Below are 23,576 nucleotides of genomic sequence, written 5' to 3'. Positions count from 1 at the left end.
TGCTGTTTCTTGGAATTTACATCGGGTTTCTGTGATATTGCTTAATTTCCGAGCAGTTAAGAGCTCATCTCACACAGATGACCTTCTTGAGCTGGAACTTTAGATGCCTTAAATTACTAAGTTACTGCTATGCAACTAAAGGTTTAGTTGAAATAAAAATATGTTAAGAGCCTTAAAGACTCGCTCAAGTCTTTTATCTAAAATAAAATAATATTTCGTAGACTAAATCACTATTTATAACGACTTCTTGAACATTTAAATACTCAGGTATCTATTTTAATTAACTTAAATTAAAACATGTTAATGAGTAAATTTAAATAATGCATACATATATATACATATGTGTGTTCCTTAAACTTAAGGTGTACCGATAATGCATTCTAAAAGTTGATAATGTTGTGTTCATATTTTCTTGAATAATTTCCACATTTTTATTAGCCATTAAAGAAATAATTCATTCCAAACTTGAATTTGTCTATGTATGCAATAGGTATGAAGTCAGACGCGATGCAATCTGATGCTCGACTGAGGCTGAGTTTGGGAAAATTCCTTCTGCTGCGCATCCAATGCGATCAAATTTCAATTACAAAGCGCTGCTCTCGACTGCATTCAGCATTCAGCGCAAAATGGTGTGATGGAATAAAATGAAATAAACTGACATGACAAAGGTGACAATCCACAAAAAGGCCAAACAATTCCGTTGCCCACGGGAACAGGAACAGGAGCAGCATCAGGCATAGGAATAGGTACAGGAACAGCCACAGAAACAGGAGCACTCCTCGGATGGATTGTGATTGTAAGGGAATTGTCGACAGGGAATTCATTAAGCACCAAGCCGGGCCGGGAGGGTTGACGATTTCGTCACACTCGCAATGCCCCTCGACACAGTCCCAAAAACCCAGATTTGTCACACCGAAATCATCAACACTCCCCGCACAATATTACAGCTCACATCCCCTCTCTCCCCTCAACTCTCGATCGCACAGGTGTCGAGCGCTATGGCGGATTAGGTCCACTTACTCGGGGATTAAGCAGTTTTGTAATATGTTTTTCAGTCCTAGAAGTGCTTTATTGACATATGAAAACATTCTGTTGATTGTGATGGCGAGCAGCGGACTGCCTTTGAATGGGAATTTTACTTGATTTCCTCACATATCCTGGCACTAAATACTTTTGCCTTCTGGATTATTTCCAATATTTGCATTTATATAAGTAATACAAGTATAAGTTTATTTGTATATACTCACTGTTCCCTCGTAAATAATTTCCAATATATGGACTAGTTATATGTAGTTAATGTTTAGGAAAGGTTTATTTGAATACACGTATATTTTATTACACTTTCAGGACACGTTGTTGAACCAATTTGACCCGTTGCCAAGCAACGCCCCTTTGCAGAGGTGTGCCCTTTAATTGACCGCAGTGGAAGGATTGTAATCCCATCCGCGCTAATTCCATTATTTAAATTAAAATCACGTGTCAGGACTTAGGCATCGCATGCAAACAAACGAAGCCTTATTTTATATATTTAACGATTCTTTAAGCTTTGCGAAAACGCGTCTCCTGGTTCCCACACTATCGTGTTTAGCTGAGCCAAGCTGAATTTCTCACTCGGTCGCCTGGTGTCTGTTTCAAAAAAATTCAAGCGCATAAAAGGCATTCGAAAGTACTAAAAGTTTGAGGCGAGAAATAATAGAAAACTTGAGGATGGAAATATATGTATTGTAGCGAAATAGAGCTTGGATCTAAAGAAGGGTAAACAAATTCGAAAGATGATTTTCATTTACATATAATATGTATAATAAGTAAAATATTAATGTTAAGAAACTCACCTTTTGCCAGTGCTAAATTGTTTGTTATCCATCTGAAATCTAGCTAATCCGCATTTCCTTTATACAGAAGTACTTCCTGGCTAATACTTTTTAAGTAGCTCCTCACGTTTCAACTCAGTTCCCACTTTTTGCATCATCCAGCATTATAATACCCCCTAAATACCCGGAATTTCCAAGCACTTTGCGATAATCTGCAACTATTACTCAATTTTCCATACGACAATCCGTACAGCTACTCTCGAATTTATGTGTTCCCTAGTAACTTCTTGCATAACCATTTGTGGCTGGCCAGCCCATCGTTTTCAATAGTTTTTCAATGGCTTTCCATTGTAGCCTATTGTTGCGCCTGTCGACGCTCAACAAATTGCTTAACTTCTCGCAAAAAGAGACAGGACTCTCCAGGATATTTAGCAAACGTCATCATCCTGCGGCAAGAGAAGGGACAACCTGCCCGGTTAATCCCGAAATTCCAGATTCGGGCCAGAAAATAGAGCAGAAAACAGCTTACCATCTGTAATCCCGAAACTCGCAACAAAGCGTTTTGTAAGGTGTCACCTTGTCGCTATCCCGTCTGCTCCCATTCACTCGCAGGATTCCTTTATCCTGTCGATCACACAATAATGGGAATTGTGTGGGAGTTTGTCTGGCGATGCCAAATGATTTTCGCACCTTTAGCTGGAAAATGTTTTGTGCATTGCGCGTTGCACACAAAGGTGTTTATAGAGACATCGCAGGACAATCCAATTATTGCGATTTGGAAGCTAGAGATCCAATGAAGTACAACCAATGTAATGAATAAAATACAAAATAATAATAAATAATTCCAATTGGCTAAGTCTACACAGAATGTTCTGTTTAGGCTATACTATGCTATAAATATTTGCTGACGCTCATTTAGAATAACTTGTTTAATAAAATATTTCAGAAGCTATGTCGTGGGTCTTCATGGGTCAAAAATACGTGGCTGGCGTATTTAATTTCGGAGACAACACGAGACACTCAAATTAATGCTCTTCAAAGGCAGAAAAACCAGGAGAGCAGTTCCAAGTCTTCCCCGCCACTTAGTAACGCAAATCAATCAATCGCGAGTCGCGACTTTCCTTCATTAATTTCGAACATATGCTGGGATTCTCGATTCTCGAACACCAAACAATTTCCACGGCTAATTGGGCGGGGGAGTGGCATGGGTCCAGTCCACTTCCCCATTGAGAACTCGGAAAGGGGTGTAAGACGATCCTTAGTTGGCAACCAGCTCATTGTTCTCATTAATGAAAGCTTCGCTGGCGTTTCCTTTCTCAACTCGAGCGATAAACAACAAACTACAACTTTTCCACTTAATACTCTTCAGCTATTTGTGTACACAGTGTACCTGGCTAGATTTGAATATGATAATTGATTGCAGTTCACTTTCTGAATAGGAATTCTATTGAAAGTCGGAAACCTGACCAGAATGGCAACTGATTTTCATCATCTAGATCACATTCTTCGATTGGTACGGAGAGTTCTTGGGAAATTTTGGCCAAAAATGAATGAAGTTGGAAGGATGAAGAACGGAGGTTGCTGAGATAAAATCAGAACACCATTCACCACTTGGTTTCCCAGGACTGACGGGTGTTTGTCATCAATGCAAAGAGAACAAATTATTAAAAATCTTATTCTATTCATATTCAAGTTCTATATATTATGCCCAGCTTCTTATTGACTATATAATTTATTCTGGTATCGCCTTTATTAAGTCAAAATTGAAAACTAATTATCCACAGCGAAGCGAAATTCCCGCGGGACACAATTAGTGTATTTTGTATTTTTTATTTTGGACATATGCTTTCCCTTGCCGCAAAATGAGCAAATAAATCATAAATGTTTCATTCAGCGTAATTGAGCCCGAACTTACCCCTAAGTTTTCCAAGGGGCAGGGGTGTGTCACCATGCCTACACTTCTGTGAAACGAGAAAAACAATGTAATCCGAGAAGGTTTTGGAATGTGCGTAATATTGTGCGCTGGTTGCGAGGGGAAGGGGAAGTTGGTGGAAAAACTTCTTCAAGTTTTAGGGGTTGTTGTGGCTCCGCCCCTTGGAACGAGTGGAACCGAACTGCCAGCGACGAAACAGAATGGGAATGAAAATATGTCTGTTTAGGATATTTAGTAGGGGAACCCATTTAAGTTTTTCTTTTTTTTAGCTGAAATAATACTATTTAAATGCCATTGTTGATTCAAATAAAAGAACTATATTATATAACGATAAAACTCAATAACAATTTAACAGCAAACAAAACGAAAGTCAAACATCTTTGGCCTGTTTATGGATCTGGCGGTAGTTGACGTCCACCATTCGAATACTGCCCCCAACTGTGGCCAGCGGCTTCATAAAGTTGTTCAGGGTGGTGGCCACCGGTTCGAGGATGTCCCTCGCGGAACACAGGACATTGTATAGGAAAATCAGAGGCGGCTGAAGGTAACCGTTGAAGAGCATGGTCAGAAGGGGCTTCAGCATGTAGTCCGCGGTCATGTGTAGCAGTCCAACGATCAGGGTGTTCACCAGGGAGTAGAGGACGAATCGGTAGCTCTGCAGGATGAAGGCCACCACGAAGGCCACGGCGATGTGCAGCAAGCCGAAGAGCTCCGCCCAGAAGTGGGTGGCATAGGTGGTGGCTCGGTCGGCCAGGACAATGGCATTGATCTTCGGATGCGTGTCCGTGGTGCTGAGATAATCGGCGCATCCGTGCTCGAAGGGATAGATGCCGATGCAGGTGTGCCGGTTGGCTTCCTTGCGATTCCACTGCGGCTCCGGCAAATCATCGATAATGGACTTCTGGCTCTGCGGCTGGCACTTGCACATCTTGTCCAGCGACTCCACCAAACGGTCCAAGAAGCCACCTTTCTGCTTCTTCGCCTGCGATGCTTTGTGGGACTTGGTGCGAGCCTTTGCCTTGGGAGCAGATTTCGTTGGAACGAGCATGTGAGGTCGCCGCTTGGAGTAGCGCTGGAACTCGATCCTTTGGGGCTTGTTCTTCGTCAGGCTGAGCAGACTCTTCTCCGGTTCGGCGTGCATCTCGTACAGAGTGTGTGGCGAGCTGCCGGAATCCGTGGACGCGGTCATCTCGCCACACGCCACATCCTTGAACATGTTGTACTGGGTCTGACTGTTTTGGTATGCGTCGGAATCGCTGGAGGAGTTCAACCGGGGAAAGATCTTCTTTAGGGGAGAATGCAGCTTGGCCGTTACGCCCACATGATTCACTTTGATCAGGTTGGACTTGGAGGTGGAGCATTGGGGATCGGTTGATTCGGACATGGTGACTTTATGTTTTAAACTAATGTCGTGCGCCTTCAAATCTAACTGACATATTTTTCGATCGAGAGATGTGAATTTTTTAGATTCAACTTAAGCTTAGCGTGCCGAAAAGTACGACATTTTAAACTTATTAGCTTTCTAACATAAAAAAGAACAGATACTTTTTGGGTTAGTGTCAAGAATATATATTTTAATTTCAAAATTAATTCTAAGGTGCGAGGCGATTGCAGGGATACTTTTCATTTCCGGTTTGCGTCAACACTAATTCTGCTGGTACCATTCGGTATATTCTCGGTAGATATAGTACTTTGTCACTGATTTTTCTACCGGCCGGCAAACGGTCACACTCGCTTGAACGGAGCAAATTGGAAAAAAAAAATACAACTGTAATTAGGAGCCATAATTAATTCATATCAAATCGCACACGCTTTTCTGTTTAGCTAGACAAATAGAGAAAGCATACACAGCCGGAATGATCGCCTCCGCATGGCGCAGCGTGGCCACCACAGTGGAGACCCAGTTGACGGCCACCTACTTCCGAGGTTCGTCCAGCAATCTGAAACTGCTCCTGCGTTCCTGGCGGACAATGGCTCGAGCGGATTCCCCTGGTTTCGGAGCGATTCAGCGGCGGTTTCTGGCTGTGCCCGTCATCTGTCCAAGTCTCGTCAAGCGTAATCTATCCGTACATATGTGTTTAATCTAATCTCTGCCTGCGCTGCATTTACATTTCCAAATATCTACGCTTTTATGTTCGTCTGTAGTTAGTCAGTGTGCTTATCTGTTGGGCCATCTAAATGTGAAACCATCGCCTCGTTACAGTGCAAAAACTACGCAAAGTCGGCTTTAGAGGCATGCACAGCACCTTGGAGGACGTGAAGCTGGAGGGCATGGAGATCAAGATCCTGCCGGCCCTGCAGGACAACTATATGTATCTGATTGTGGACACGAAAACGCGCGAGGCGGCCGTCGTGGATCCCGTGGAACCGGAGCTGGTCATCAAGACGGTGCAGGAGCAGCAGCTGACCCTCAGCAAGGTGCTCACCACCCATCATCACTGGGACCACGCTGGTGGCAATGAGAAGCTCGTCAAGCTGTGGGAGAAGGAGCTGGATGTGTATGGCGGCGATGACCGCATTGGTGCCTTGAACAAAAGGGTGCAGCAGGACGACACCTTCACCATAGGCGCTCTGAATGTGAAGTGCCTGTCCACTCCGTGCCACACCACCGGCCACATTTGCTACCATGTCACCGCGCCGGAGGGGAGTGGCGAGGGAGCCGTCTTCACCGGCGACACCCTTTTCCAGGGCGGATGCGGACGCTTCTTCGAGGGCACTCCCGAGGAAATGTACGAGGCACTGTGCACAAAGCTCTCCGCTTTGCCGGACACCACCAAGGTTTTCTGTGGCCACGAGTACACGCTGCAGAACATGAGCTTTGCCCGTCACGTGGAGCCCGACAATGAGCTCATCCAGCAGAGGATCGAGTGGGCCAAGCACCGGCGCGCCTCCCAGGATCCCACTGTTCCGTCGACCATTGGCGAGGAGAAGTCCTGGAACCCCTTTATGCGAGTGCACGAGGCCACGGTGCAGAAGCACGCCGGCGGAGCCACCGATCCCATCGTCACCATGGGCAAGCTGCGCAAGGAAAAGGACACCTTTAAGGCCTAATCGGTTTTCTCGATCATTTCGAAACTTGTGATTTAATATTGGATTTTGATGGTTAATAAAATTAACGCTATATGTGAAGTGCAGATAATGAAAAATGTTTTGGAAATCCAGAATATAGAACATTTTATCGTGTTGTTGTATGAATGTATATAGTCAGAAGTAATTGATTTCGCTGCCTGATCCAACTATATTTACAGAGAAATGAATTTTTAACATTTTTAAAATGTAAATTTTTACCAAATTCGTCCTTGTTTGAATTGTAACGGTTTGGGTTAGGCGTTAGTCCATTTTAAATTAATCGAAATCACCTTTGGTATTTTTAGCGACTTTCCGCCAACGATCTGGCAGCCCCGTTTTGCCATTAACACAGAAATCGCGGCGTCTGTCCAATGTGATTTTGAAATAAAAACAAGTTAACAGCATAGCGCGATGAACGCAAACAAACGGAGAAGTTCGGTGGGTTTTTCGAAAATTTATTTAGTAAGACGAACTCATGGTAAATCTACACTTCTTGCAGTTGCGCAAGGCGCCGACCAAAGAAGATGAGACGACCACAACATCCGCGATCAAACAACAAATCAAGCGACGCATCAGTTTCAGTGGCAAGAAATCCGTCAGGTACGTACAGTACGAGTAGATATATGCGATATGTAACGCTCACCATCCTTTCTTACATAGGGAATTTGTCAACACCAAGGAGACCAACAACTGGGACGACTCATACGAGGTGTCGGAAAACCATGCTGAGGACAGCTCGGGATCGAAATGCTTAATAGGATCAACTTCAGTTGCAAAGGTTCCCGAAGCTGCCGACAAGGAGAACATTCCCTTGCGCAGCGTTTGTGAGCGGGAGCGTGTCGACCTGTCCGTGAATCTTCAGAACAGCGTTGATTTCACGCTGTTGTCTTGCGAAATGATGGACAAATCCAGGAAGACCACCTCCTCCGCTGTGTCCTTTTGCTTGTCCTCCGAGGAGCGAAAACTGTTGCAAATCAGTCTCAGCGACCGGCAGTTGGGGGACAAGACCATGGATCTGATGTCCGGATCTCTCGTAAACCGCATTCAAATCCCGCCAAGCGTTTGTGAGGAATCCTCCTTCAAATTGCCACCAAAAGAGAGAGAAAAGGGGGTACACACGCCAGCGGTCAAGGCTGTGAGTGACTCCTTCATGGACATCACGCCATTGGGATTTACTGATCCTACTCCTTCTGCTCCTGCTCATGCTGCTCCCGCTCCGGTTTCCGCTCCAGCTCCTGTTACAACTCTGTATCCTCCAGCTCAGCAAAGTTCAATGGAGCTGGAAGACGACAGCATTGTGAGGGAGATGCGCGAGTTTACCAAAAACCAGACAAAAACACCGGCGCAGAAATCGCTTTTCATAGATATAGAGGAAACCAAGAATGAAAAAAATGGAGCAACTGGAGGTGTATTACTCCCATTGAATGGTTAGTGTTATCATAATTAACTTCCTTTAAAAGAGTTTCTATTGAGTATGCTTTGGGTTATTTCACTTTATTTAGCAGTTTCCAATGACCGAGATCGTTCGCCATCAAACTCATTCGAGAGCCTCAACAGCACCATGAACTTTACGAGAGATGAGTCCATGCTGATACCATTCGACATGATTTCGGGGAAAAACATAAGCAAAAAACTCAATTTCCGTCAACTCAACGAAGACCTAGAGGCGGGTAAGATCCAGATATTTCCAAATGGGCCAAAAACGCCGACAACGGATCGCAAGGACAAGAAAAATAGATTTTGGCGTGGCCTGGAAGAGGAAGCACCAGACGATAGAAGTCCAAAGAAGGATATAAGGAGCATAATGCCACGAGGAGCGTTAAATTTCAGTGAGAACATGACCTTGTCGCCGACGAAAACAAGTCCAGTTCGAAAGGACAACGAGCAACTGAAGGTGGTGGATGAGAAGCAAAAGTATCGACTGTCCCAGGCGGATGAGATGATGCTTGACAATACCAACTTCTTGGCTCATGCCAGATTGGGCGACGAAACCCAGTCGAGAAATACGTCGAAGAACTCGACGAGGAGGGAGACCACTTACGAAAACCCGGAGTTGAATTTGGAATATCCTACGCTAAGTCAGGACTTTCAACCGATTCCGAGTTCCAAGCCTCGTAAAACTGATTTTGTGGCTGAAGTAATGCAGATGAGTCAGATAGATTATCCTGCTATTCCTGAATTGAAAACTGTTCCCACACGACGCACCGTGCATCTAAATGAATCCATGGATCATGAAGCTACGAAGTCTACGTACGTGAGGAAGGAGATTTCGGTTACCACGCAGGAGACTATCTACGAAAAATCCACAACCAACGAGCAGAACACCAACCAAAAACACACCGGTTGGGCCTTCACTAAAACCAAACGCAGGGAGACGCTTTTGATGCAGGAAAGCATGGAGGAGGACATCATTAGTCCTCTCAAGGATTTACATATAAAGCACAACGCGGCTCCCCGAGAAACACGTCAATCCGAAGTGGACCATACACTTTATTTAGCAGAAGCACTGGAAGAAACGTTAAACCAAAGTAAAATGTTACCTATTAAAAATGTTTCCCCTAGAAATAACGACATCAAAGCGAGGAAAACCCTGCTATTAGAGGAACCCATGGAAGAGGAAATGAGTAGTAAAATTGTTCACAATTCCAAAAGAAAGACTTTGCACTTAGCGGAACCTCTGGATGAGGAGGAAGTCATTTCAGACAAGCACTTATCATTCAAAGATTTCGCGCATCAAAAAAACAAATCCAAGGGTCGGCAAACTGTTTTGTTAGAAGAGCCCATGGAAGAGGAACTATTTCGAAATCAGAAAAATCCACCAGAATTTGATTTGAAAAGAAACAAGACAGGACCTCTGGAATACAGTCAACTAAACCAAGGCAAAAGTTTCACTTCGAAAAACAAATCCAAAGCTAGACAAACTCTCCTGGTCGAAGAACCAATGGAGGAGGACTCCGAATGTAACAGTAAAGATCCACAAACTTATAATAATAGCAAACCTGGAGAGGACGACATAAATAAGATCACCAAGTCCAGACAAACTATTCGTATGTCAGAACCTTTGGAGGAGGATATGTGTCTTCCAATGCTAAAGAATAAGTCAATAGTGTCCCAAAAAGCAATAGATGAATCATCTAAGAAGCAGCGACCAAAATCGAGGCATACTCAATTATTCTCTGAGTCCATTGAAGAAGAACGTATTCAGGAGGACCTGCCAGCTGGAAGGGAGACTGGATCAGCTAGACAACAAAGATTCAAGCCAAGGCAAACGCTCATCATGGCAGATCCCATTGAAGAAGATGTTGGAGAGCCGGGAGTTAAGTCACTTGTGAATATGGTGCATAGTAACACCACAAATTCGTCGACTTCCAAAGCAAGACACACTCTTCTGATGTCCGAACCAATTGAACATGAACTAACTAACGAACCATTCAACGATGAGAAAATCAAGAAGAACCTGTCAGCTGGAAGGGAGACTGGATCAGCTAGACAACAAAGATTCAAGCCAAGGCAAACGCTTATCATGGCAGAACCCATTGAAGAAGATGTTGGAGAGCCGGGAGTTAAGTCACTTGTGAATATGGTGCATAGTAACACCACAAATTCGTCGACTTCCAAAGCAAGACACACTCTTCTGATGTCCGAACCAATTGAACATGAACTAACTAACGAACCATTCAACGATGAGAAAATCAAGAAGAACCTGTCAGCTGGAAGGGAGACTGGATCAGCTAGACAACAAAGATTCAAGCCAAGGCAAACGCTTATCATGGCAGAACCCATTGAAGAAGATGTTGGAGAGCCGGGAGTTAATTCACTTGCGAATGTGGTGCATAGCAACACCACAGGTTCTTCGACTTCCAAAGCAAGACACACTCTTCTGATGTCCGAACCAATTGAAGAAGTACTAACTAACGACCCGCTCAACGAAGAGAAGAGAAAGAATATCAGCACCAATAGGACCCTAATACCGAGGCGGACCATTCTGATGGCGGAACCGATAGAAGAAGAGAGTAATACGTCTATCGCTGACAAAATCAGTCAATCTCATTATAAATCTAACCGCACGGGATTTAAGAAAGAATCTTTTGACGAAATGGTATTCGAAAACCCTCGCCAGCCAACCAAACCGCGTCAAACTCTGCTGATGGCAGAGCCTATAGAGGAAGATGTGTTCAATCAGTCAAAGGATCAGCCGAAGCCACATACTGTTCCTAAAGGTAAGATCACTCGGGAGCACTCAAGACGCCACACGCTGATAAATGCTGAACCCATTGAAGAGGATTTGGACGTACGTAAACCGCTGGAAAATTCTAAGGAGTTATCTGTGACTGCCAGAATTATTCAATCATTCGCGGAACCCATTGAAAATGCTATTTTTTCTATTACTGATCAAATAGCTAAACATCAATTTTCCGAGTCGGCTCAAACTCTTTCTAAGGCAGAGCGTTTAAAAAAAGATTCGGAACCCGCAAACCACCTCCACCAGAAGCCGAGAAACACCCTTATCTCGCATGATTCTATTCAGGAGGATTTGAGAGCCGAAGACGAAAGCTCTTCAGTTGGACCTCTGAGATCTAGATGCAGACAGACTCTTACCCTGGCAGAGCCCATCGAAGAAGATATGAGTATCCATAGTATGACCAAGCAAAATAACACCAATGAATCACAATTGGAAACTATAAATGTACCAAAGTTTGGTGGATTGAGGAATACAGGTGCCAAAACAAGACAAACCTTTCATATACCGGTGCCCATTGAGGAGGATTATATTCCACACCCACAGCATAATGAATCTAAAACGGTGGTCAAGGGCAGAACTACGCTGCTTTTGTCCGAGTCCATAGCAGATGTATCCGCTCAACATACTGGAAATTCGGAAATGAAATCAATGGGTTCAAAGGTTTCAGCGGAGCCCATCACGGAGGATTTGGTCTCCAAAGGGCCACAGCTGTCACAAGCCGTGGAGGTGACTTTACCCAGAGAGAGCCTGGTTTCCGTGGCTCCGTCATCCAGAAGACGTACAGTACTGTTATCAGAACCCATGGAAGAGGATGAGGGGAGTTTTGGTGATAGCTACCCCCCAATTGAACGACAAGTTTCTAAAAAATCAGAAAAACCAGAAGTAAATATTAATTCACCCAACGAGTCCGTTCAAAAGGAAGAGATGGGCACTTCTCCCAGTGCTAGGACCCATCAATCCATGGCTATGTCTGAATCAATGGACTTCCAAAGTCCGGCATTCAGGTCGAGGGGTCCGGACTTCAACGCAATGACGCCGGGAATGTCGTTGACTGAATTTATGGATCAGGAGGAGATATGCAAAACCCCGATTCACAAAAGAGTGCTCATGACTTCTCATCGCAAAAAATTGTCCATGTACCAACCAGTTCCGATAGATCTTGAGGGAGATGGCACTCCGAAAAATCCCTGTCAACTAAAGCGCCTACCCACGCATCTCACGCCAAATCTTCCAGAGTCCAAGAAGCGACACACACATTTATTTACGAATAGCAACATTGATACAGAAATGGAGGACGATCAGGATGGTGCTTGGGGAACGACAAACATTCAGATGAATTCACGGGCAAATAAATCACGCAGGACCTTTACAGTGGAGCAGTTGGATGCGTCGGTGCAGCCAGTAAGGGACTATAATCCTGTTGTTACTGAATTGGACAGACAGGGCGGTCTTGATTTGCTGGTGCTGCCGCGAAAATCAGCGTATGACTTGGATCTAGAGGAGAAACCCATAACAATCTCCGATGTGCACAATTACTTCCAGGAGCAAAAGGAGGAGCAGCGCAAGTCTAGCGATAGGGAGAGCGGCAGCTCCAACGATAGAACCTTCAAGAGCTACGCCGCAACGAACTCAAAATTCATTAACCTGACCGGGAACACCACAATATTTGCAGCCGCAGGAGTTTTGGGTGGCGACGATAAGGAGCAGCCCCACCAGATAGACAACGAGCAGCTAAGTCTGGTTTCCACGCTGGCGGAGGAAACAGACGATGATGACGAGGAGGACGAGGAGCAAGAACAAGACAAGCTTCACTTAAAATCTGAAATCTGCGAAGGTCAGCTTAATGCAATGGTAAAAGCTGGCAGCGAAGGCTCCTGCAGAAAGTGCGCGAATTGCAATCAAACTTTAAGCGAAACGAGGTTTAGTAGCGATTCATTTATCCTGCCACCCCAGAAATTGTGGGACTTTTCAAAGCAACAGCAACGGCTGCGCAATATAAGACAGAAGCCGTCTTGGAAGGATGTGAACAGTTACTGGGAGATCGAGGAGGAGGCTCGGCTGTCCAGGAACCAGGACTCTGACGATTCAATGGAGCAGACCAGGGTGGAGGAGGAGCCAACCAAGTGGAACAAAGCGGCGCTTCTAGAAATGTGCAAGATGTAAGTACTGTATGCACTTGAAGTTTTGAAATATTTCTTAAACATTTACTTTTTTCTTCAACAGACAAACTGGACAACATAAGGCCAAAGCCAAACCCCCGGAATCTTTCTTTACACGGCTCAAACGCTTGCTGGTCGAACAGCAGCCCAACTGGATATTCGACTACCAACGTAAAGTGTCCCAGCAATTGATATTTTACCACCGCCAGCTGACCACGTTCCGAATCGTGGTAAACTACCGAATTGAAGACTTGGTGGATGAGTCGACCATTAGCGTGTGTTCCATTGAATTAGACAATGAGGTGCCCACTCCAAAGGAACAATGGTCAACGCGTGAACACTTTTTAAACTTCCACTTAAGTCTCAGGCTGCCCCTGAATCCTGCAGACGAGATCGATGGCAGTGATGAGGGAGCTTTTTTAAAATTTCTCAACGGCATTGATCGGAGAATTGCAGATGTCAAGCAAAAGTTTCACAACGTTTTAGCCCTTCTAGCACAGAAAAGGGCGATGCTTGTAAGGTAAGTCGTTCTTACTGTGGTATTTACATACATTATTAACTAATTGTTCCCTTTTTAGAGAAGCAAATCGAACTATTGTCAGAAAGATAGTACGAAAATGCATCGAGCAGGAACCCGTTGTGCGTCTCGAGAAGATCAGTTTCCTTATCGAAATTGGCAATATTGAAGACACTTCCTTCACGGACATCCTACGCCCTGAACTGCATCTCTTCAATGAAAACATTCAGTATCTGCCCAAGGGAATTCCCTTTCTGGAGGCCTTTCTTACCGATCCCGAGCAGTACCTTAGGAAATAAATCTGTATATTAGAGTATAAAATAAATATTGTATAAAAATGTATTAAAATAAAATAAATGACTTCGTTTTCGATTTTTAACAAATTAAATTTGAAAGTGTAAGTGGCAAGGACGAATCCCACTCAAATCGAATTAAATTCCAAAAGCAAACAGCTAGTACATCGCAGTAGGTCCTTCGAAATTAGAGCAGTAGATAAAACAAAAAAAAGAGTTGGAAAGGATTTTGTTTGAATTTATGTTTACTCGCTTCTCGTACTCGTTTACAATAATTAAAATAATAATAAAACTTAAAAATAATTTAGTTTCCTCTTGCGTGGCTGCTGAAAATTCGTTTCGTTCATCCGGATCACTTGGAAGCTGGAACTAGTTGAGTGCGTGTTTGCTTGCATTTGCTTTGTTTATGTTTATTTCACGAAGACAACACAGACATATTAAGATCCAAAATATATATATGTTTTATATATATATATATATATATATGTATGTTATGTATTTAGGGTTTGTGTTTTGAGTGGTTTCGAGGCTTGCTGCCCGCTGGTTTCTTAGCCAGATGAAGATGGATGCGTGTGAGTATGTGTGGGGTTCCTTGTTTTGTGTGAGTGTGTGTGTGACGTCATTCGAGGGTGGAAAGTGGAGGAGTGGGTGACCTCCGGCTTAGACGCGTGACAACTGCTGCAGCAGATTGCACGGCCAGAACGCCTCGATGCGCTCCTTGAGCAGCTGAAACGGATACGAAATCCAGGTAAGTACGGTCTGTGCCAAATGACCCATGGGCTCCGGATACTGGTGGGTGGCCAAGGCCAGCAGGGCGGTAATGGAGCATAGTCCCGCCGTGAAGAGGATGAAGAAGGGCAGCTCCTTCTTGGGATAAACGGACACCTCGTGGAACGCCGGCAGCAATTCGCGATCCGCGCACTCTGTGCACGTGGGATATGGATAGAAGAGGTGGCCGCGCTCCAGCGGATACGGCAGCATGCGAAACGTGCCCTCCCAGGTGCAGTGCAGCAGATTTAGGGCCCCCTCCACCTGCTTCCAGTGCTTCAGATGGAAGAACGCATAGGCCAGTGCCTCTGAATCGCCTCGCTTCAAAATGTGCTCTGGCGGTAGAATGAGTCGCTTTGTCTCCAGCAGATACTTGGGCACATGCGGATTAAACTCCACCGCCCGATGAATGGCCTCAACGGCGCTCATTTCTGCAGGACTTAGACCTCGCTTGGATGCAATGTCTGGCGAAAACTTATCGGCCACGGCACGCGCCTTCAGCAGAGCAGCTGTATAGCAGATGGTCGCCGATTTTGGCAGCGATATGTCGTCGTACTTGGCCAGAATGGCATGGCAATCGGCGTAGGCCTGCATCTCCAGCAGCGTTTCGATTAGATTCTCGTGGATGTTCAGCACACTCATAATCGAGGGTATCTCCTTCGTAAGATCGCGAAACATCTTTGCCGCCTCCTTCAGCTTGCCTAGCTTGCGGGCGCACATGGCTAGTCGCCGCTTGATGTAGATCAACACATTGGTGTCCCGCCGATGCATTCCATCCGCTATGGCGCCCTGATGTTGGGTGGCCTGCGACTTGCGGTAGTTGATCTCGGCCACCTTTAGGGCTGTCTTCAGGATCTTCTCTGCCTCCATAATGGTCATGGCTTCCTCTTCGGCTAGCAGTATATAGGCAGGCGCACATTCTGCATTGATTTCCAGTGCACTGTGAGCGGACTTGATGCGCTGCATGGGATTCCGTTCGCGCCAGGCCGTCTGCATGATTTCATACTCTTCTTTGCGGGCATCGCCCTCGCAGGTGAAAAAGGTCTGATGGTCCTGGGCACTTAAGTTCATATCGTAGTAGGTCAGCGGCTCCTTGCTGGTTGCCCAAAAGAATCTCTGGTACTCGGCGCCGCGGAAAAGATTGAGGGGATTCCGCCAGACCTTACACTCGGGCATTTGGGTGCCCGTACTTGTGGTGGCGCTACCACTGCCTGATGCTCCTGCTCCTCCCGATCCTCCACCGCCTGCTCCTCCATTGCTGCTGCTACTGGAGCCACTGCTGCTGCTGCTGCCACTGCCATTGCTCGACTCTGACTGCCCATCGCTGCCATTTATCCAGGGGCTAATGTGGTTGATGGAGACTTGCTCTGCGGAACAGGCATAGTAAAACAAAAACCAAAGTATGCGGAGGAAGGGGAACCCCACTACTCACCTATAAACGAAGTGCCATATTTCCGGAAATACCACCACTCAAAGATTAGGATCAGGCCCGAGATCAGGCTGGAGGTTCCTGTGAGCGCCACGTAGAACTTGGGCGTCAGAGTGCTGAGAAACATGGACGAATCCCACATCCTGCTGCCTGCTGCCCCCTGCCTGCGAAGTTCTGTATTCGACGCTCGTTTAGCTTTGGCCCCAGCTCCGTCCGGATTTTTGCCGCTCACTGGGATTAACTTGTGACTGGGGGTTCGCGGATACTCTGTGCTCTGGCACTGACCACCGCCGAGGGGTTAGATCAATTAACGGTTGCCTTTCCTGGCGCTATCCTTGCGCGAATCCTTGCTGCAGATGAGACTTTTTTCCATCAAGTATTCGAAAGGGGGTGAGCGGGGGGTAAATACCAACGCAGCGTGACCGTTTGTCGTCGCCTTCAAAACGCCGCTGTGAGTAATGTCACTCTGAAAAGTTCTGGCGGGAAAATCTTCATCCATGTTATTTAAACATTTTTCAAGAAATATTCCAAGCATGCAGGTAAAATCTATTACAAGCCCGGACAATATCAACATTTCTTACTGATATCTATGAACGATCTAATTATTATATTTTTTTTAAATAGTTTTGTTAAGTTTTTATCTTAGCTGAACAGACTTACATAGTTATTTTTTGGGTTAGATTCGTGCTTACGCCGCAGTCCAGTAACAAATTAATAAAAAAAAAACGGGGATTTTATTTGCAATGTTTAAGAGAATTACCTTATGTATATTTAATACTAATTATTGTTAAACATTCATTAAAATTGAATTCTCGAACCATCTACTTTTTCCGATAGTTTTCCTCCTATCGATAGACTCACCTGCTCACCACTAAAAAAATGGCCGCTGTGCTGCAAGTGCACTTTTTTTTATATTAGACTAATCCGATCGAAACGAGCACGCGAACCCCTAATTAGGAGCTCCTGTTGAACGGAAAGCCATCAGAGGGGCAGTGGAATCATGGAGCAGGTGACGGATACTGCAGCGACAACACCGGAGCCCACCCAAGCGGAGATACCACCACAAGGAGTCGAAACATCGGAGACTCTAGAACCAAAACCAGCGGCGTTGAAAACGCTTTCAGAAAGTGCGGATCCCACTGATTTGGAGAATGAGCTGGCCAATCTCAACGGATCGGAAGAGGGCCCCGGCTTGGACGAGCTGAGTACGCTGGAGCAGGAGATAGCTAAGCTGCATAACATTCGACCGCCGGATGCGGCATCTGAAGCTAAAGAATCCGTCACTCCAAGTGGCGGAGAAAACAATAGTGGTTTGGAGTCCCGCATGGCCCCAAAAGAAATTAAAAGTGGGTCTCCAAAAATCGAAGACGGGCATGATGCCTCAGGCAACGGTCAGTCCAGCGATTCCCCCTTGGAAGAGGTAGATCTTATTGCCCTGCTCAAGGGTACGGACACAAGTCATGGCCAGCCCACCGGCGAAGAAAAGTGCGCGTTGGAGAAGGCTCTTTCCGATCTCGACGGCGTTGGAGAAGACGTGGATGTGGGTGTTACCATCGAGGGCGAAGGGCAGTTCGAAATCATGGAAATTGACGACGATGAGGGGGAGTCATCCTGTCGAAAAACCAGTCCCAAGGTACCTCTGTCCAAGACCATCAAATCTAACTCGTTGACTTCTATTTCCAAGCATAAGCTTTCCCCGGAACAAGCCAGAGCTGTAGCTCTGGAGCAAATGGCCGGTCTTAAACCAAAGTCGCGCCGTAAGGAGCCGCCCCCACCGCCTCCTGTGGTCAAGCCAATAGATATTGTCAGCTCATTGAACGATGATTGGGACGACTACGATTCTGAGGAAGACAAGCCGGGTTCCTCGTTGGTGACAGAAGTAATAACTCTACCTCCGGCACAAGTAATCACTAAAAAGCCACCAGTGCCTGTGAAAAGGGTGACATCGCCAGTTAAGCGCAACCCGAACTCGCCCATTTTGCTAAATAACAAGATCAGCGGGGTAAAAGTAATGATAAAGACCGTGAGCCAAAAGCAACTGGCAGCCTCATTAAGTCCAGCAGTGGAGCAATCCAAACCGACAGTCGTTGTGTCACCTTCCAAGGACACTGAAGAGCCTACCACGGGTACAGTAACGTCGAAATTTAGAAAATCATTGTTAACAAATTCCATTTTTAGGGTTCAAGCGCATGCGTGTAATTAAAAGGAAGATAATCTGGGATCCCGATGTACCGGAGACGAAAAAATCATTTGCGCAGTATGCCAGCACTAAGGCAACGGGAAAGGCCTCATCTCCAGCTCCCCCTACACCAAAAACAACTGTCAAAAGCATTTCACCCACCACGACGACTAAGAAGGAGGTGGCGCCAAAAAAACGTTCGGCCACGCCTACTGCTCGGTCCTCTAAAGCTGGGACGCCGATCGGAGGAACAGAGCGGGGTCCCTCGCCCGTCAAACGACGCGCGCAAACTCCGAACACAGGTCTAGCCAATGGAGGAACCCAAAAAAAGAAAAAGGTCTCTGAAATCGATCGCCTGATGGGCGATGAGGGCGCTGCCAATATGATTCATGCGGTGGAGCATGAACAGCGGGAGTTGAGTGGTGGTGAGGTGTCCAACAAACCGCTGATGCGCAAACGAGCCATGACCATAACCGGAAGGGTAAGTACCTCTGCTATAGACTCGAAGTACCTATTGATTGTTAATCCATATATACGATTCCCTAAACAAGAACCAGGCAGCCCGTATTGCAGTGGAACCAACACCCCCCAAAAAAGAGTCAGCTCATTCTGCCAACAAACGAACGCCTGCTGCGGCTGATTCCGTATTTACTAAGACCACCGCCAACACATCTACCAGTAAGCCTCGCGCCTCCGACTCGTGGGACTATGTTTACAAGCAGCGCGCCAGCGAGGAATCGATGATCATGCGTAGGCGCTCCAATAGCTCCTACTCCAGCAACGCTTCCGTCAGCCGAAATTCGCTGGACAATAAACCTGGAGCAGCCAATCTGTCTGATGATGCAGGCGAGGGCTCTGATCCATCCTTTAAGTTTTTGAAGCCCGTAAGCAAGTCGAACCAAAGGGGAGGTGAAGATACCTCTTCGCATACACTGGCTAACGATATGAAGGCGAACAATGGTAGCGAACTGGTGTGTCTGCGCAAGGTTAACAAAGTTGCTCACTTGGTCATCCACACGCAACGAGGAAAATTTGGCCATACATACAGTAGGCAGTTGCTGGAGCAGTTGAACGACACACTGTCCAGCGTTGCCCGCAAAGGCGAATTCAACACTGTGCTGCTTACCGTTGAGGGTCCACAGTTTTGTCAGGGCATCGATTGTCAGGAACTGATTCAGGGATCTTTGGAGAAGCGAAAAGATACTGCCAGTCAACTGGCCGTAGCCCTGAAGTAAGTATTTGGAATGAACCCATGGATAAACGCTTAATAACGAAACCATTTCATTTTAGATGCTATTTACGCACTTTGGCAACATTTCCCAAACCCTTGGTGGCGGGCATTGTTGGCAGCCTGGTTAATTTGGGCGTTATGCAGCTTCCATTTGCTGACTATGTGGTGGCGTCTGATGATTGTTGCTTTGAGACTAACTATGCCAAATTAGGTCAACTGCCCGAGGGCTATGCTCTGTGGCATGGTCACCAAAAAGTGTCCAGTGAAGTGGTAAGTAGTGATAATACTTTATTAGGCGTATTTAAAGCTTATCTCATTTATTCCCCAGCACTCGCGCTTGTTCCTTCTGGGTGAAAGACTGTTCGCAACGGAACTTTTGGGGCCACATAGTTTCGTTGACAAGATCTGCAAGACCCGCAACGTCAATGAAGAGGCTCTGGCCATTGCCAAACAGATATCTACTAGCTCTGCGGAGGTATAACCCTACTTCGAATGTTTTCTAAGCCAGTAACTAATATCCAAAATTCCGCAGATGTATCGCACGCTGAAGAAAGTCAACCACTCCGCCATCAATGCTACGAAATTCCCACGTCTGGATGAGGAACTGAAAGTTATAGGCGAGCAATGGGTTACTGCCAATTGCTTGGCTAACTTCAAAAGTTATCTTAACGACGTTGATTTTTAGAGCATAGATTCATAAATACCCTTTACCATATGGGAATGGTAGTGAAATTCATACAAACCATTTAAAATGTAATTCGTACTTTTAGTTGAGTCCTTTTAGGAGTTTTATTCTGGACCATGAGACTATCGCCCTAAGAATTTTTGTACTCTTATCCATTAACACACGTGTAAAATGTTGTATCCTATTGTAAAGTACGAACGCTGTGTAAATTGTAAGAAATTTGGAGGCAGGAGTTATATCCTGTTCTATTATAGTTTGAAAGGAAAAACCTTTAATTGGAAACCTGTGTTCTTAATCACAGATAAGTTTATGAATGTTGGAAATTTTATAAATCTAAACGGATCCGCCAATAAAATTATCTCTTACACGTTTTAAATTTTAAAGGTTTCGATTTTTTTTGTAATCCGAAATTCTCAGATAGTTCACTTTTCAATCAAGCAATGAAGTTTAAGATCCCATGCAATATATCTTGTGTAATATGAAAAAAAACTGTTAAACATTAAAAATAAAATAAGAGAAGCTGCTCCCATAAAAGGAAGTTATCAATTAAAATCTATTTGTCGACTGATTTATTATGGGGGGCTAGAAAAGGTTTCATTTTAATGTACAATGTAATGCATGCAACTAGTTTAAACTGTTATTTATGTTCGACAGCACGTTTGCGGCTGGCTAAATGCACTATAACTCGACTCAGTTTCTGATAGCCCTCTGAATGTCCACCTAGTTGTGCTTGTGGACCTCGAAGTAGGCGGGAAGCTCTGCTTGGAGGCGCAACAAACGCACATAGGTCAGCAGTTTCCATTCGCTCAGCGGCTGATCATCGGGATGCACGAAGGTGGACCTGTATGTAACTAGTTCCTGTGACCCGTCCTGGTCGAGATCTGCAACAAGCATCGAGTGGTCCTGATTGTTCAGATCCGGTTGGCACACCGCTTCCTTGCGGTCGTGGCGGCAAAACTGGACGATGTCGCTTTCCAAGGTGTTCTCGATGTGAGTATCGGCCCCCACAAAAACCACTAGTAGCACGGTCTCTTTAATCATGTTCATTTTGTAGCTTCCGCCGGGAGAGATTCCACTCAATTTGGTAAGGTTTTTAGTTGGAGATGGCACTCCGAATGTTTCCCTCTTCTGCTTTATGTGCTCAAAGACATCGAACTCTTGATGAGGTGGTTGAAACTCGTGATCTTTTGCATCCGTGCTCCTTCTTAGACGTTGGTGCTGCTGTTGTTTTTTGGCTTGAGCCTGAGACTTTTCTTTATCCTTGATGGCATTCATGTTCTTTGTGTGATTATTGCTGCCACTCTTCTGCACATTGTTGCTGTTATTGGAGGCGGAGGACGGTTTGGAAGGCTTACCCAGGCCATGCCACTTCCAGAACTTCATCACGAAGCCAGACATTTGCGATTTGGTATTCTTAAAGTGCCATTGGGCAGGCGTCATGCCATACATTCCGCTCTTGATGAAGTTTTCCACCACATGGGGTTTGCCATCGCGGACTTCACTTAGGACAAAGGTGACATTGCAATCTTCCGGACATCGTCCTCGGTTCTCCACCACGAGCTCCCGTCCACTTAGAGAATATATGTTTCTCTGGGCATCCAGCTCACGCCGCTGACCGTGGTTCCTGTGCTGCGAAATCTTTGAAGTGCCTAGTCGTTGGCTTACAATAGATTTGTTGGTGATCAGGGCATACAGCTCGGCCAGACTCTTAGAACGCTGCTGCTCCGTACCATTGCCCCGCTGACAGGTGAAGCTCACGTTGCCCGCCTCGAGCTTCACGTTGCTCAGTGTGTCGCATTCGTGGATGGTGAAGCCCTCGCCAAAAGGTGTTCCTTTTCTGCCCGACAGCATGCGCAACACATTGCGTGCCTCTAGTTTTTCCAGAGATTCATGTTTGGGCTGGGCAAGCGATTTTGTACGCTGTACAAGTGACAAACTGGTCACGAGAAGGAGGTCCAGCACTCCATCTGCATCCAGATCAGGCAGGATGACGGGGAAATCATAGGCATCAACTTTTCGGGCTGATCGCTCCTTAAACCACCAAAGCCATTCACCAGAGACGGGATGAATGGCTCCAAGTTCGCCGTACTCATCGAGTACTAAACAAGCTGGTTTCCCATTGCCATTTATATCAATGAGGGTACAATCGAGTGCCACAGGTTCATCTACCATCTCTACAAACCAAGCCACTGCTCCTGAGGAGCCAATCAAACAGATTATGCCATTACGCCGCTGGTTACCTGGCCGGAACTCCGGGAAAAAGGCATCACCGCGGTACATGAATATCAGGTTGTTTTCCCAGGCCCTTAGACCTCCGACCACATTAACTCCTCCCTTAAGTTCCGCCTTTGTGTAGTTATTAAACCAGTTGTGGGTCCTTATCCGGTCTCCGACGGCTGGACAGGATCCAGTGCCATCCGGATTACCGCAGGGTATCAGCCATACAAAGGATACGATAGCAATGAAGCACAGCAGTAGGCTACCTATGAAGCAGCATTTTCTTGCCGGTGACATGGGGCTCCTCTTTGACAAGTTGTCACCGGTCTGATCATGGTCTCCCAAGATGGCTACATTATCTGCATTTGCATCGAAATCGCTGTTGAAGTGGGACAACTCAGAGCCCACTCCACCATTATCGCTCAACATGACGGAACGGAAGGTATTCTGCATGTTGGTAGCGTAGCTACTGCCTTCCAGTTGGAATTTCTGGGTACTCCCGGTTGGATTTCGAGTCACAATCCTGGTGGCCGTGGGTGATGTTCGAGTATGTGGTAATTTCAGGGCTAGTGTGTTCGGCGGGATGCGTATCCTTTGGGCTTGGAGCTGCTCCGGCAGATTATGCTGATGAGCTTGCTGAAGTTTCTGTGGCAATTTTTGTCGATGATTGGCGGCGTTGTGTATCTCAATTTCCTCGTCCGATTCGGAATCGCTCATTGCCTGACTTAGCGGAGCATAGATGCCCTGGTGGCCAGCGGGTGGCAGTAATTCGGAGTGCAGCATTTTGGCTGTAAAAAACGAGGAAGAATCCGGAAAAATCAATAACAACTGGCCAAAATAGCAAATAGGCCGAAAAGGAAGGAAATCCCAAGTAAACACACCTCCGTTGATTGGCTCAAACACGCTTTGACATCTAACATCCACATAGCTACTGCTTTTGATCTTTATTGGATTAGACGAAACATTAATTCCAGCGAACGAAAACACCCTCCGAAAAAGCTTTTCTTTCCGCAATTTAAACTCGGCCGATTCTTATGCACAA

The 23,576-nt window shown here is 45.7% G+C and overlaps 6 protein-coding genes across 11 annotated transcripts; 3 read left to right on the top strand and 3 right to left on the bottom strand.

Moving 5' to 3' along the window:
* Positions 1-4,038: 4,038 nt before the first annotated feature.
* Positions 4,039-5,227, bottom strand: LOC120449335. The gene has a single exon (XM_039631739.2). It carries the CDS (start codon positions 5,126-5,128, stop codon positions 4,115-4,117), a length of 1,014 nt encoding a protein of 337 aa, XP_039487673.2. The 5' UTR covers positions 5,129-5,227; the 3' UTR covers positions 4,039-4,114.
* Positions 5,228-5,376: 149 nt separating this feature from the next.
* On the top strand, positions 5,377-6,890 carry LOC120449334 (hydroxyacylglutathione hydrolase, mitochondrial). Of its 4 annotated transcripts, none has more exons than XM_039631737.2 (2): positions 5,377-5,514; positions 5,948-6,890. In XM_039631737.2, exon 2 carries the CDS (start codon positions 5,980-5,982, stop codon positions 6,793-6,795), a length of 816 nt encoding a protein of 271 aa, XP_039487671.1. In that variant the 5' UTR covers positions 5,377-5,514; positions 5,948-5,979; the 3' UTR covers positions 6,796-6,890. The 4 variants fall into 4 exon arrangements, with proteins under 4 accessions (XP_039487671.1, XP_039487670.1, XP_039487669.1 ...); XM_039631736.2 differs by lacking the exon at positions 5,377-5,514 and adding an exon at positions 5,521-5,670; XM_039631735.1 differs by lacking the exon at positions 5,377-5,514 and adding an exon at positions 5,521-5,799.
* Positions 6,891-7,164: 274 nt separating this feature from the next.
* On the top strand, positions 7,165-14,064 carry LOC120448391. Of its 3 annotated transcripts, XM_044006011.1 has the most exons (7): positions 7,165-7,251; positions 7,313-7,413; positions 7,474-8,240; positions 8,316-11,257; positions 11,342-13,215; positions 13,280-13,735; positions 13,794-14,064. In XM_044006011.1, exons 1-7 carry the CDS (start codon positions 7,225-7,227, stop codon positions 14,029-14,031), a joined length of 6,405 nt encoding a protein of 2,134 aa, XP_043861946.1. In that variant the 5' UTR covers positions 7,165-7,224; the 3' UTR covers positions 14,032-14,064. The 3 variants fall into 3 exon arrangements, with proteins under 3 accessions (XP_043861946.1, XP_043861945.1, XP_043861944.1); XM_044006010.1 differs by having other exon boundaries at positions 8,319-13,215; XM_044006009.1 differs by having other exon boundaries at positions 8,316-13,215.
* A 188-nt stretch (positions 14,065-14,252) lies between these two features.
* On the bottom strand, positions 14,253-16,641 carry LOC120448401 (protein ST7 homolog). The gene is made up of 2 exons (XM_039630391.1): positions 16,226-16,641; positions 14,253-16,160 (listed from the first exon to the last, which is right to left on the bottom strand). The coding sequence occupies exons 1-2, from the start codon at positions 16,362-16,364 to the stop codon at positions 14,686-14,688; spliced, it is 1,614 nt and encodes a 537-aa protein (XP_039486325.1). The 5' UTR covers positions 16,365-16,641; the 3' UTR covers positions 14,253-14,685.
* A 453-nt stretch (positions 16,642-17,094) lies between these two features.
* On the top strand, positions 17,095-20,700 carry LOC120448399. The gene is made up of 6 exons (XM_039630389.2): positions 17,095-18,348; positions 18,401-18,882; positions 18,953-19,632; positions 19,692-19,902; positions 19,961-20,107; positions 20,165-20,700. The coding sequence occupies exons 1-6, from the start codon at positions 17,223-17,225 to the stop codon at positions 20,315-20,317; spliced, it is 2,799 nt and encodes a 932-aa protein (XP_039486323.1). The 5' UTR covers positions 17,095-17,222; the 3' UTR covers positions 20,318-20,700.
* A 163-nt stretch (positions 20,701-20,863) lies between these two features.
* On the bottom strand, positions 20,864-23,570 carry LOC120448400. Its single transcript, XM_039630390.2, has 2 exons — positions 23,416-23,570; positions 20,864-23,322 (listed from the first exon to the last, which is right to left on the bottom strand). Exon 2 carries the CDS (start codon positions 23,315-23,317, stop codon positions 21,038-21,040), a length of 2,280 nt encoding a protein of 759 aa, XP_039486324.1. The 5' UTR covers positions 23,318-23,322; positions 23,416-23,570; the 3' UTR covers positions 20,864-21,037.
* Between the last annotated feature and the right edge of the window lie 6 nt (positions 23,571-23,576).

The sequence above is a fragment of the Drosophila santomea genome, chromosome 3L, assembly GCF_016746245.2.
Source record: "Drosophila santomea strain STO CAGO 1482 chromosome 3L, Prin_Dsan_1.1, whole genome shotgun sequence".
Classification (NCBI taxonomy): Eukaryota; Metazoa; Arthropoda; class Insecta; order Diptera; family Drosophilidae; genus Drosophila; species Drosophila santomea.
Note: the sequence above shows the minus strand (reverse complement) of the source record. Positions and strands in the feature narration are given on the sequence as shown.